General features: G+C 43.1%; 1 protein-coding gene across 5 annotated transcripts in view; it reads right to left on the minus strand.

Moving 5' to 3' along the window:
- Window positions 1-15,085, minus strand: part of DIP2C (disco interacting protein 2 homolog C) — a 392,086-nt gene that overhangs the window by 25,908 nt on the left and 351,093 nt on the right. For 3 of the 5 annotated variants that reach the window (XM_063100477.1, XM_063100476.1, XM_063100474.1), the window contains 2 exons: window positions 2,215-2,244; window positions 715-776 (listed from right to left, as the gene is read on the minus strand). In XM_063100477.1, coding sequence (XP_062956547.1) covers window positions 715-776; window positions 2,215-2,244 — 92 coding nt within the window. The remainder of the gene's footprint in view (window positions 1-714; window positions 777-2,214; window positions 2,245-15,085) is intronic. The other 2 variants (XM_063100478.1, XM_063100475.1) reach the window with 1 other exon arrangement.

The raw sequence follows: 15,085 nt of genomic DNA on the forward strand, positions 1-15,085 counted from the left end.
TAAGAAAGAAGACCCCATGTGTCAGCACGTGTCAGGGCGTGCACATCACGTAAATAATGATGGATGGGATCCCAGACAGAAAATGATCTATCTCGGTGGGGAAGTACACAGTAAAAACGACCACACTCTTTCTTCCCTCATGGGCACATCGGCAGGCCCTCCTGCTTTGGGCAGAAATTCTGATAAAGGTCTCATCTTACTGGACCTCCATCCCTCCCCTTCCTGAGACATCCTCAAGAACACACGCAAATAACACCTCTTTCCATTTTTGCTCAGGGACCACTTTGGAAACTACACAGAAAAGGTAATTTGACTTCTGTTCAACTTTTCACGGAAACTCCTTCATAGAAAATTTCAACGCATGTAAGCATATGTGGGCAGAATGCTGACATTTTATGAGGTGCACATGGTGCCAGACTGAAATGGTCAAGGGGAGAACCAAGAACCTGCCTTCTGGCCAGACTCTGGCCAATGCTGCTGCTACTGAGCGTGTGGCTGCCACGTGCAACACACTTTTCATTTGCAAGGCTGGAGCCAACCTGCCCAGCTTTCCCCCTTTATTCGTGAGATAATTACACACAAGCAGATACACACTGCTGCTCCTCCTCCTTCTAGGTGGGCACCTGTATACCAGACAACCCCCCCCCCCAAAAAAAAGAAAAAAAAAAGGAAAAGAGAAGGAAGAAAAGAAAGCAAACCCACAGTGCACCATACCTATCATGTCTCAGGGCTCTCATGTCGACGTAGACGGTAGTTGGGTCTGGTCCCGAGGTCCCCTGCGAGCAACACACAGTGTGGTTAATGCAAGTCTGCCTGAAAGAAGATGGGGTTAGTGCTTTCTGCTGGCTGGTAAGCACTGCTCTGGTAAAATCTTAAACAGAAACAAACCTAAAAGCACTAAAACCACATCCCTCCAAGTTATCTGTTAACTTTCAGTTTGATAACCGAAATCCCAAAAGGAACACCTTATTAGGATAAATCTGGACTTTCCCACAGTGTGACTACCAACCACACATATAAAAATAAGAAAGAGAAGGCACATGCTACACATTTTGCCAAATAGGAGACGGCTGAAACCACTGAGGAAGTGGCTGGCCAAGCAGGTTGCCAGGGTGTGCAGCATCACTGCTGAGAAACTTTCACTACGTGCGCCCAAAAAGGTGCATTTCTAATGCTCGAGATGCTGCAGCAGACACGTGTATGAACTGAACAGTCTGAGGAGAGAGAGATGAAAGAGTTACTGTGGTCCTTCTAGTCTACTTGTGGCTCAGTTCTCCAGCCTCAGCAGAGTGTGTTCTTCTGTGATGTAAGTCAAGGAGGTTGTTTTTATACTGGGCAGTGGCAGGATTCTGCGATCTAAGCTATCTAACTGTCCACTTAACACAGGGTTCCAGAAATCTTATCTGGTACCATAAAGCTCCTCAAAAAATATGCCAGGTTGATTTCTGGCCAGTGATCTCTATAAGGCCACATCACAAACCAACGTTTTACATATATGTCTTGGGAAGGCAGTACAACACCTTGGTTGGAAAAAGATGGAACTTATAACAAATTTGCCAAAAAAAAAAGGGGGGGGAGGGGGGCTTCAGAATTTATTTGAAGAACTACACTAAAATTCTTCAGGAAAGAATCCCAATTTTGTACCAAAGTTATGTTTAAATATAAGAAAAAATAAAAATAAAGGAAATAAAGGCAACCTCATTAGAACATACTATATACTACTCAATCATCCTGGTTAGTGGTATCTCACCATCAAGGTAGCCAAAAAGAACAGCGCATGCAAATCAGCCCCCGGTGGAAGCCCACTGGGAAGCTCACTGTGACAGCTCAACGTAAAGGGTTTCCTCCTAACCTGGGGCCACCCGGGACTCTGAGTCACAGACCCGTGGTGAGTAGAGACCTGGTCTATGTTCTGAGCAGTGCAATCACACGATGACAGAAGGCCAATTAAAAACAGGCTAGAAAGCAGGTCACTGGAAGTGGAAATGAGGTCGACTGGAGATGAACCCAAGCCAGTAAGAAGCGGCTGGGCATGTGCAGTGGAAACACAGACGTGTCACATGTGAGGTGCTTGAGGAGACCCAAGCAGCGATCCCACCCTGGGCACAGCCTGGGCTCCTTGCTCCACTCCACACTCAAACTCCAGTCGTCCCCTGCGGAAGCGGACGGGGCGGAAGGAGGGCAGCAGGGCGTGATGAACAGGAAGGTCCCTACCTGCTTGGCCAGCGTCCACAGCCTGTGGGGCTACAGCAGCAGGAGGTGGGGACAAGAAGAAAGGAGAGAGCACCAGACCGACAGAAACCGGAAACAAAACGACACACAGACACACAAACAGAACAGCCCGACAGTTAAAAATGGGATGAGGAGGAGGGAGGGGTGGGGAGGAGAATGCAGAAAGCAGGGAACAAAATAAAAAAAGATCAAAAACAATGTCAAATACGGAGATCTTTAAAATCCACTGCTGTACCATTAATGGCTAAAGAAAAAATTTAAAAGATATCAGCATATCCACAGAGCAACAGAAGAGAGAGTAATACATGACTAGCCATGGACACACAGACCTGAGTGACTTTCTAATACACAAGGTAAATGGTATTACTGCACAGTTGAATTTCCTGGTGCTGTTTTTTTTATTTTTTATTTTTTGAGATTCTTTTCCTTGCAAGGGAAGTGGGGACTATACATTTTACTGGCTAAATCTGTTGACCATTTCTTCATTGAAATAGTTCCAAGTTTCCTTTTACAATAACGGGAGAGCCTGGAAACTTTTACATCTAGAACTAGGACACCTAGCCCTGTTCACCCTTGAGATTGAGTAAAAGGAAAGAAGCGAAGTGCATCAAAAGCGTGGAGGAAGCAGACCTCGGCTCCTGCGCAGTCTAGTTCGGTGGCCTGCTAGGAACTCCAGCGACCAGCACAGCCGCCGCTCCGCAGACAGACAAGCCAGCTACGCTCTGTTCTCATCGTCCTGCGTGGCTATGATGCTCGCCTGCTACACACGCTGCACTAAGTTAATGACTTCAGCAAGGCAGGAAAACTCCAGGAAGTAACTCGGACAACTCCTCGATGCAGCCCGCTCCTCCCTAGACCACTTAGGTGTCTCTTTTCAGTACAGCCGTGGCTGTGTGACGATGTCTTGGTGAATGCAGTCCGCATACAAGATGGTGGCCCCTAAGATTGTAATACCATATTTCTACCGTGCCTTTCCCATGTTTAGGTACATTTAGATGCATGAATACTTACCACTGCACTACAACTGCCTGCAGCATTCAGTCAGTAGCGTGCTGCCCAGTTTGTAGCTGGGAGCCACAGCTGTAGTGGACAGTTGGCTGTGCCATTTGGGTTTGCGTGAGTGCATACTGTGACATTCACACAACGGTGATGTTGCCTAGGGATGTGCTTCTCGGAGCATATCTGCATTGTTAAGCAACGTGTGCCTGTATTCCCAGCAAGGTAGAAAGAGCAGAGGATTTTCACAGGCACCTTGACTGATGCAATCATATGGCCTAGCACCAACCCACACGCCCTACAGTGACCATTGCTAGGTACACACAAGACAGCAGCAGCAGCAGTAAAGAGTTCTTAATGGGTTTTCTTTGGGCTGCAATTTGGTAAAAAACAAAGCCAGAGTGAAAAACTACCACCACTCAGAATGAAGCTGAGTCTGTAAAAATGAGCAATGGCTCACGGTTAAAAAATAATTCCATCCTTCTGTTAACTTATGTTGCTGTGGCAGTCGTTGCTATTGCATCTCTCAGCATCCTCATCTTTAAAAAACAGAGGTGGGATCTGAAGAAAGGGAGCAGAGGAGTGTGCTCTGAAGGCACACTGGACTTCTGCCGGTACATTCACGCCGACTGCAACAACCTAAATCATTCCTTCCTTCTGGATTCCTTGACGCTGAAATATTTACTGGAACAAAAATAAGTCAGTGTTCTCTCTAAATGGCTCAAGGTAGCATTTCAGGAAAAATATGCGTGACTGGGACCTCGTTTTCTATTTTGTACTGTTGTGCAGGAGACAACACAGTGTCGGGATGAAGCAGGTCTAGGCATTAATGAAGGAAATTCACAGAGGAGGAGATAAAGAGTTGAAACATTTCAGAAACCCTAAGGCACAAAGTCTGACATTTCAAGACACATACTAAGGAGTGTGTATTTAACAAAATCTTCACATTGCTAAAGAATGCCAGCCAGTGTCCCTCAACTAAGGAGATTCCTGATGCATGTGTGTGCCCTGAGCAAAAGCTTACTCAGAAATAATGATACAGCATTTCTGAAGTTGCAAGTTGTTAATGAGAAAAGAGAATACACTTTAAAATTGTATAATAAAAATGTTATACATACTAAAATCATTTTCTTATGAATAGAAAAGTATTATATCAATTAGATACTAAGAGCTTACTGAATAAATGAGTTACATTTAAATCTCAGCTGAAGACACACAGACACATCCCAAACAGCACAGAAAATCCAAAACAGTGCTGCTTTCAACACTTGAGCTGATTGGCGATTTGACGCTGCAGCTATTCACACACTATGTTGCTAGCACAAGTTAGTATCAGCACACAGGAATACACAAAGTAGAAACATGAAACAATGAAGCGATTCCAAAGCACTGATATTGGGATTATCTACTATGCTAGACCTGCGAGGGGGCAAGAAAAAGCTTGCGCCCTGTATGTCTATACCAACGATGCTCTCCAGACTACTTGTGGGGAAAACGCCACAAAACTCGACTACCTCTTTGTCCTCCAATTCTCAGAAAAATCTCTCTATTCACATGAAAATGTCATGGTATGGAAACATCACAGGCTTAGAGGAGCCTGAACCCTGTGCTCTGAGCGGGTTCTTCGAGATGCATAACTGGCACATTCTAACCGCACAGTCTGCTCCAGCCCTATGTACTTTCCTGGTCATCCCAGCACAAGGGCAGGTGCCAAGATGGCCCTGTGCCATCCTTGCTTGCTCCGCCTCCCTGGCCTCGTCCGATCTTTCTGGCCCCTTCCCCTCCTCTAACTCAGCATTTTCTGAAAAAGTCCTCAAGAGGCCAGCATCCTGTGTGGCACCAGAACACTGATCACGCTGGTCAATGCCTGCCTCGCCTTGGGTGGGAGAGGACACGAGGACAGGCTGTGTCTGCTCGCTGTTTTCTTGTCTCCTCGGAGGTCGGCACCATATGCAGAATGGGTACTTGGCCAGTGTTTACAAAGAACACGAGGAGTGACCACACACACTGGCTTGCTGGTTCTCGTGGTCTGAATGGGATGACTCTTTCTAGATTTAAATCCCATTAATATTTTGCTATTAAAAGAAGTTACAATATTTTATTTAGGAGGTAAGGGGTAACAGAAGACTAAGGTGGTGGTCTCTGAAAGGGTGGGGATGACCCTCTCTGAAGTGCTCATTTCTTTTGCGTGGCTGCTTTCTGGGCCCAAGTCCCTTCCTGGTGCCATTGCAACACATACCCAGCCTGACGATTCTCTGGCTTCTTTATCCCTCACCTAGACATTGGTAAAGCACCTGCCACATGCAAAACCTAGTGGCAGAAGCTGAAGTTACAAATGTAAGGAAGACATGTGGAGTGGTGGAAGAGAGAGATTTATAAACACATAATGAGAAGAGATTATGAGAAGGACACAGTCTGATTTGAGCCGATTTGGGCAGCATGTGCCACACATGAGCAACTTTTGCAGGGAGTTTGAAAGGTGAAGGCACTGGACGGAGCCTGGGTGGGAGGTCAGGGGGGTACTGTGCACATGGCCACAGGGAGCAGGGGGAGTGGGAGGAAGGACACGAGCCTCCAGGAGTCTCCCTAGGACCTGACTGGGGCGGGGGAAGAGGGAGAGTGGCTTTAGATCTGGTGCTTCAGGGGACAGGGGACCAATTTATTTTAAAATCGTCAAGTTTTGACTTTTAACTAGCATGGACGTAACTTCTCCATCTTTCAACTTATAACTACAGTTAGAAACCTTGAAATTTCATGAATTCACCTTGAACTGCAGACTTAGCAATGCAATAAGATCACCATTTATAAGGCCAGCATAACCTAAAACCAGGGAAATTTCTTCCATGAAAAGCGGTTTCACCCCTTCATTCACACATCTGATCACTTAAAAGTGACCAAAGTATGCAAAACCTGCTAAAATCATCTGAGAAGCAAGGAGACAGGCAGCCTCCAAGTCCAGCTAGTTATTTGAATTTGCTTCTCTGATATCTTTACACAATTGACATACCATACTCTTTTTTGGTACATATTTATCTTGGAAATCAGAGTAAATTAAATTTAAACTTTGGATTAACCTGAAGGCAGGCTGAGTGGGTGCACAGGTGTGTTGGTTTACTGTTCTCATTATCTAAGGGCTAAGGAGAAAACCTTCATAGTTTCTCTATTCAAACCTTTTTAAAAAGTCACTTTCCTGCATAGCTTAAAGCAGCAGTTCTCAGAGCGTGGTCCGCAGACCGAGGCAGTGGGGTGCATTACACCAGCGGTGGGTCCATCTCTGCCTTGCGACTGCAGCCATGGGAATGACGAAATGACAGAAAGCATTAGCCAGATTAAATCTGACATTCTGTGTGATGAAACGAGATGCGCACACACACTACTTCTGCCATGCATCTCTCTGGGTGTGTCTCACACCTGGGCCTGAGCTGCAGCCCAACAGGCCGCTCTTCTCAAGGAGCTCCACTTCTGGTCCCAAGAACAGTGATAAACTGAATATACCCGGGTATCTCGCAAACCTTTTCTTGAAAGGAAGAGAAGTGAGCCTGTTACTTTAAGCAGCAAAATCAAAGTATTTGTTGCTAATAATAAAATGTAAGCTTTCACGGGAAAATGAGCACTTTTGAAAGCTTTTAGCCATCACTGTGTTCTCAGACAACTTCCCAATATGTAAAGACTTTTACGTATATACTGATACCTAAAATACTCATGAGACTGGTGGCAATATTAATGAATATGATTTTTGATGTATAATGAAATTTGTGAACAGTTGAAAAATCTGTTATTCAGTGACTAGTATTTTCCAAAGGACCAATGTATAACATTACAAAATCACGCCTGGGTAAAAGAGCCATTTAAAGTACAACACAAATCAATGGATTCTAATGAATCATAGTACTACTAACCTGTAAGAACTATTACCTGTTGAATGTTGGTGTGGTATAAAAGAAGAATATTCTCAACAATCTAAAAAGACTATTAAAACGTTCCATTGTTTTCTAGCTGCACATCTGTGTAAGGCCTAATTTTTTCCCTATACTTAGTTCAGAACAATGTAGAACAGCAGATGGAATGGAGAAAAAGATATGAAAAATCCAATTGTTTCTTATTTAGCCAGATATTAAAAAGACTTGCAAAATATAAAACAATGCTCTCTATCCTTTTTTTTTTGGTTCTTTTGGAAAATATGGTTAGTTTTCATAAAATATGCTACTTCTGTTAATATGTAATAGGCTTGCTGTTGTTTTTAAATGATTAACAGTTAAAAAAATTCCTCAGTTTTAATTTCCAATACAGTAAATATGGTTAGAGATAGTCTTCACTGAAAAAAAAAAAAAAAAAGTAGAAGCCATTTGAGACCTTCAGAATTCCCAAGGCCAGAGGTCTGCAAACTACCTGATGTAAAGAATTCACTGGAAGTCTGAGATCTCTGCCTTTTATCTGGAGTGTTTAGTTCATATACTTTCCCCTTCAGTTTTGTTACTGTGGTAAAATACACATAAGATTTCCCATCTTAACCAGTTTCAAGTGTATAGTTTAGTGGTGTCAAATACAGTCAAATGTGTGTAACCACCTCTGTCTTTGTTTGTGCTGCTATAACAAGATACCTCAGACTGGGCAGCTTATAAGAAACAGAAATTTATTGCTCACAGTTCTGGAGGCTGGAAGTCTAAGATCAGGTGCTACATCTGGCGTGGACCTTCTTGCTGTGTCATCCCGTGGCAAGTGAGTATGTGAGACAGGATGAGGTGGGCCAGACTCGTCCTTTTTATCAGAAGCCCACTCCCTCAGTTACTAACTGACTCCCATAGAAACTAACCCACTCCCATAATAACTAACCCATTCCCACAATAACTAACCCAGCCCGGTGATTACTAACCTACTCCCACAAAAACTAAGCCACTCACACAATAACTAACCCACTCCCACAGAAACTAACCCACTTGTGCAATAACTAACCCAGTCTCATAATAACTAACCCACTCATATGGTATCTAACCCATTCCTGCTATAACAGTATTATTAATCCCTTCAGGAGGGCAGAACGCGCAGGACCTAATCAGCTCTAAAGGTCCCACCTCCCGATACCATTAGTTTGGCAATTAAGTTTCAACGTGTGTTTTGGTGCAGACATTCAAACTTCAGCATTCATTTTATTTTACATTCATTTCTTTTTTCCTTGTGTTTCAGTTTGGAAAATTTCTATTGCTCAACTTCAGGTTTACTAACTGACCCTTTCCTCTGCTATATCCAATCTCCTTTTAAGCTATGGGAAATTTTTTATTTTAATGCTAGTTTTCATTTCTAGAATTCCCACTGGGTTGTTTTTTATAGGTTCTTTCTGCAATACCCCCACCTCTTCAAACATGTACATCTTCCCATGTAGATTCTTGAATGTACTGATCAGAGCTATTTTAAAGTCTCTGATAATTCCAGCATGACTTTCTATTGATGGTTTTTATTGACTACATGTCATATTTTCTTGCTTCTTTGCAGATCTTTCAACTTTTGATAGTATAGCCAACACTGTGCTTAAAAGAACGGTAGCAATTGAAGTAAAACATATTTACTCCCAGAAAAGAGTGTGCCCGTTCTGTCAGCCAGTGGTGGGGTCTATGTAAACCTGTACGCAAGTCGAGCTTGGTCTGGGCTTGGCTGCCCAGATTGAGTTCAGTGTTGGTTCTCCACGCCTCTGCATCTCTCTTCATGCTCCACAGCCCAGAGGCCGGCTTTCCAAACTGCGGAAGATTTCTGCTTTCTGGCTTGGCTGCTGGCTTTTTAGGTGGTTCTCTCTTTTCTCCAGTCTCACCCCAGCTTCCTCCATCCTCGGCCTTTGGAAGTCAAATGTACTGCACTGGCAAAGGCCTGGGGGCCTTGGAGAGATGCGCTAAGCCCCCACCCTGCCTCCGTCTTTGGTGCGCTCCGGCTGCTGTGCTCTTCCTGTGGCCCATGGAGGCCACAGCCCTTTACTTGCTGAAGTGGCTTCACTTCTGGGGCCTCCTCAGATGCCAGGGGCCTAGAGAACCCCAGAAGGGCTCTGTCAGCTCTCCTGCCTGCTCCAGACTTTGGCATGCGGCCTCTGCAGCAGGCAGAGCCCACAGAAAGGCCTGGTGGAGGACGCAGCCTGGCTCTGAGGCTGGCTCCTGGGGAGCCCCGTCCACCTGCTGCATTAGGTACTGACATTCGTGTTTTTCAAAAAAGCTTGGCTGGATTTGCTTTACCCTTTCTATGGTCAATTCTCCCTCCTGCTCCTCTGCCAAGGATGAAACCAAATATGGGTCTCTATTCTCCTAAAACATTTTTAATTTGTTTAGATTTCTTTGAATCTTCAGCCCTCTGACGGATCTTAGAAATTATGAGTTTGTGTATTAACCAGACTGTTCCAAATGTTAGGGTTGGATCAATGGTCACTTGTGATTTCTACATCCCAACCCAAAATGAAAGTCCAACATCCTTTTCAATAAATTTATTTTTTGCTAAAATGAAACAGCTCATTTGTAGTTTGTATTAAGAGCCTTGACTGATTTAGATATTGTTACTGGGGAGCTGTTACAGGTAAAGATTATCAGAGACACAGGGGGATTCTGAAGTGGATTACTTGGTTTGGTAGGGGCTGAAGGCAGTCAAAATCCAGCTCTTTGCTGGGCATGAATCTGGCAGTGCCTGCCACCAAATGGCAGCTGGTTAATCAAACCGTGTTCGTGAGACCAGCCACGACAGCCTGTTTTTGCAAAGTGCTGCTGGAACACAGCCGTGCTGGGCCACGTGGACAGCAGTCCAAACTCCTTCCTCTCTGACCCTTTAAAAAAGTACCCTTTGAAGGCTTTAGTTTAGGGGACTGTTGAGCCCCGAAACAGGAGGAAGGCAGTCAGATCAGGAAGCAGAGTGGCTTTCTCTGCGGTGCTGCTGAACTGGAGACACACATGATGAGCAACCTCAGATCCTTACTTCCTGGTTCTGGGCACAGAGCAATGCCCAGGGACCTTCTACAAGTGTGATGAAGAACATCGTGCCAAGAGTGAGACAAGAGCCAGAGCGAACACCTGAGGCTGTGCAGTTACATCGACTGGATGCCTCCTCAAGTCCACTGGCCCCTGAACTCTTCCTATGGTTACCCCACATTTCCCAAATCACAGAGGAAAGACAGAGTTAGCACCTGGCAGATCCAGCACTGATTACCCATTCAATGCAATAATGCCAGTGCCCAGCACACAACAGACTCCCAAAACACTGATAGATGAATGTGGGACGTTCCTCTTCTTGTCCCTCTCTTTGTCTCTCCCTGTCACACAGTCTGTTCAGCGTAGTGAATCTTACAATTCTGTCTACAGGCTATAGAATATTGATGATGGAAATGGAGGAGGAATAGCCATCACCTAGAAAATGCTGGACTCAGAACCGATCACAGTGACTCTGAAGCCTCACCGGCTTCTCTTCTGGACACAGGGTGAGTGCACTGGTGATGGCCAGGGTGAAAGCTGCATCTCAGTGATTTCTCAGGTTGGGGGATATGTAAGGTGGGACAAAGACTGTGTGTTGCTGGGCAGCTAGCTGATGGGCTGGAGCAGCTGCCTGTCCCTCCTTTTTGGTCACCAAGCATCCGAACCCTCCTTCTATATTTGGGGAGCTTCCATACTTTTTTTTTTTTTTTTTTTAATTTTATTATGTCGATATACATTGTAGCTGATTATTGCTCCCCATCACCAAAACCTCCCTCCCTTCTCCCTCCCCCCCTCCCCCCCAACAATGTCCTTTCTGTTTGCTTGTTGTATCAACTTCAAATAATTGTGGTTGTTATATCTTCTCCCCCCCCCCGGTTTGTGTGTGTGTGTGTGTATGTGTGTGTGTGAATTTATATATTAATTTTTAGCTCCCTCCAATAAGTGAGAACATGTGGTATTTCTCTTTCTGTGCCTGACTTGTTTCACTTAATATAATTCTCTCAAGGTCCATCCATGTTGTTGCAAATGGCAGTATTTCATTCGTTTTTATAGCTGAGTAGTATTCCATTGTGTAGATGTACCACATTTTCCGTATCCACTCATCTGATGATGGGCATTTGGGCTGGTTCCAACTCTTGGCTATTGTAAAGAGTGCTGCGATGAACATTGGGGAACAGGTATACCTTCGACTTGATGATTTCCATTCCTCTGGGTATATTCCCAACAGTGGGATGGCTGGGTCGTATGGTAGATCTATTTGCAATTGTTTAAGGAACCTCCATACCATTTTCCATAGAGGCTGCACCATTTTGCAGTCCCACCAACAATGTATGAGAGTTCCTTTTTCTCCGCAGCCTCGCCAGCATTTATCGTTCATAGTCTTTTGGATTTTAGCCATCCTAACTGGGGTTAGATGGTATCTCAATGTGGTTTTGATTTGCATTTCCCGGATGCTGAGTGATGTTGAGCATTTTTTCATATGTCTGTTGGCCATTTGGATATCTTCCTTAGAGAAATGCCTACTTAGCTCTTTTGCCCATTTTTTAATTGGGTTGCTTGTTTTCTTCTTGTAAAGTTGTTTGAGTTCCTTATATATTCTGGATATTAATCCTTTGTCAGATGTATATTTTGCAAATATTTTCTCCCACTCTGTTGGTTGTCTTTTAACTCTGTTAATTGTTTCTTTTGCTGTGCAGAAGCTTTTTAGTTTGATATAATCCCATTTGTTTATTTTTCCTTTGGTTGCCCGTGCTTTTGGGGTCGTATTCATGAAGTCTGTGCCCAGTCCTATTTCCTGAAGTGTTTCTCCTATGTTTTCTTTAAGAAGTTTTATTGTCTCAGGGTGTATATTTAAATCCTTAATCCATTTTGAGTTGATTTTAGTATACGGTGAGAGGTATGGATCTAGTTTCATTCTCCTGCATATCGATATCCAGTTATCCCAGCACCACTTGCTGAAGAGGCAGTCCCTTCCCCAGTGAATAGGCTTGGTGCCTTTGTCAAAGATCAGATGGCAGTAAGTGTGTGGGTTGATTTCTGGATTCTCTATTCTATTCCATTGGTCAGTGTGTCTGTTTTTATGCCAGTACCATACTGTTTTGGTTATTATAGCTTTGTAGTATAGCTTAAAGTCAGGTAGTGTTATGCCTCCAGCTTTATTTTTTTTGCTGAGCATTGCTTTGGCTATTCGTGGTCTTTTATTGTTCCATATAAATGTCTGGATAGTTTTTTCCATTTCTGAGAAAAATGTCTTTGGAATTTTGATGGGGATTGCGTTGAATTTGTATATCACTTTGGGTAGTATGGACATTTTCACTATGTTGATTCTTCCAATCCAAGAGCATGGAATATCTTTCCATCTTCTTGTATCCTCTCTAATTTCTCTCAGCAGTGGTTTGTAGTTCTCATTATAGAGATTTTTCACCTCCTTGGTTAACTCTATTCCTAAGTAATTTATCCTATATATCGAACAGCCTAAAACCTCTACAAAAAAACTGTTGGAATTGATAAATGATTTCAGCACAGTAGCAGGATACAAAATCAACACACAAAGATCAGTAGCATTTCTTTTCTCCAATAGTGAACATGCAGAAGGAGAAATCAAGAAAGCCTGCCCATTTACAATAGCCACCAAAAAAATAAAATACTTAGGAATAGAGCTTCCATACTTTTGAGTCCTGGGTGGACACAAAGCCCCTGTCCCTCTGTAGGAACTAAAATCCCAGATGCTGGAAGCTGGGGTGAGGCTGCCACACATACTCATGGTGCCAAGAAGCAGGTGAGCTCTCACCGGCATGATGGTGTCTGAACATGATCAAGGTGCGGGAGCTGTGCAAGTGGGGAAGGCTCATGTGCAGGAACCACGTTGGGGTGCAGACTTAAAAGAATGGTATCCTTATGAGAACACAGCGGTGGCATAAGCTGTCCTGGGTGCTTGGTCCTAAAACTGGCCCTCTTGCTCCTTGGTGATTCTGAGAGCCACTCAAGGACATTTTAGTAAATTCCTTTTTATTTACATTGCCAAAGGAGTTTTCTGTACCTTACAGATTAGAGTGCTGACTGATAACACTGGGTAATGAGAATACAGTCTCCGTGATCTCAGATACTCGTTTTCATCATCTGGGACAACACAGATCAGCTGGAGAGGATGTAAAAGTTACAGCTAAATGTGACTAAGCCCCGACAGCACCACTTTATCATCGCTTTCCTCATCTAAAAACAGTGCAGGGGAGGAAGTGAACTGAGAGCTCAAATTAATGAAAGACTTATTGTAACTATTTATTTTATTCTGAAAGTTACTTAAGGTTTATATCACACTGAGCCTTCCACTTTTTTCCTTTTCAACAATCAGTGACTCCAATTCTACCACAGAGTGGCTGTATTTCTCCTTCATTGTGTGAGTTTTAAGATTTAAGGTTGACTCTATTACTACTGATTTAACTCCACAAAGCTATTTATAATAAAACTTTTCTTTCAGATAAATTAATCGTTACTTTTCTATATGATAAAGACCAAAGTTTCTGTTTAAGTTTGTTCCTAACAAAGAAACAACTGAGGTTTCTTTTGGAAAATAGACCTCATTTCTTAGCTCCCTTCCTCTGCTGAAAGGAGGATGCTAATTCTTCTGTTACAATGAACTACATTTCTATTTTTTTTTTTTTTTTCTGGTTTCTTTTTTTTTTTTTTTTTATTTTTTTTATTTTTTTTTTAATTTTATTTTGTCGATATACATTGTAGCTGATTAATGCTCCCCATCACCAAAACCTCCCTCCCTTCTCCCTCCCCCCCTCCCCCCCAACCATGTCCTTTCTGTTTGTTTGTTGTATCAACTTCAAATAATTGTGGTTTGAACTACATTTCTAAATCTAATGTAACCAGAGACCTTCCAGCTAACAATTTGAAGAGTAATTTCAAACAGAGGTTATTAAACAAGTGACATTTTCAGTAGTACTAAGAATTTTATATTAAAGCTGATTAGGAAAGTTCACTTAACTTCTCTGGGCCTTAACTTCTCTCATCTTAAAATAAAATAAACTTTGCCCTTGATGAGTGTGGGGGGATCTAACTACATGCTGTCTGAATCAAATGATCCAGTGCATTTATTGAAGAATGTACTGATGTTTTCTGTTTCTTTTTTGAGTATGAATGTTTTTTTGTTTGTTTGTTTTTTTCCTTTAAGGCGCAGGCCCCTGGCTTCCTGTTTGAGATGAAAATGCTGTTTGAAGCCTGAAGAGCATTAAACCCTTGATTTTCATTTGCAAGGAAGAGTTACAAATGATGATAAAGGCTTCTACTTGGTGGAGATTCCCACCATGGGTTTATTTCAGAGAAAACTCAGTAGTGCCCTATACTTTTTACATAGGAAACCAAATCCTAAATGAATAAGTATACGTTTAATTTCTCTGATGTGAATCATATTTAAATGCACAAAATTGGCAGTTAAAGGAATCAAGTTTCAGTACTTGCATGAAATTCACTCAAGAAGTGAATGCATGAATGCATGAGAACTATGTGGGATGTGAGGGAGACTGTCTTGTAAAACTGTGTTCTCTAGTATGGTTACTTACAGAGTCGAAGGGACAGAGATGCTGAAAAACATAACTGTTACATGTGGCAGAGGGTATGGAGTAAGCAGGAGGGACAAAGGGCCATGGAGTTCAGAGGAAGGAGAGTACTGTAGCCAGAGGAATCAGGAAAGACCTCACAGAAGGCCCTGGAGGGAGAGCAGGTTTTGCTTCGTGAAGGTGGTGAGGAGTCTATTTCAGGCAGAGAACAGTGTGAGTCAAGGTGTTAGGAACCAGAGTATGAAAGACTACACGATGGAGAAAGCAGCTTAGTATAAAACTGTAGAAAGGGGAGGGAGAGGCACTTGAGGCTGGGCAGTGAGAGGACCAGAGTGCCATCAATGAAGAGTATTTTTT

Source organism: Cynocephalus volans, chromosome 6, assembly GCF_027409185.1.
Source record: "Cynocephalus volans isolate mCynVol1 chromosome 6, mCynVol1.pri, whole genome shotgun sequence".
NCBI lineage: Eukaryota > Metazoa > Chordata > Mammalia > Dermoptera > Cynocephalidae > Cynocephalus > Cynocephalus volans.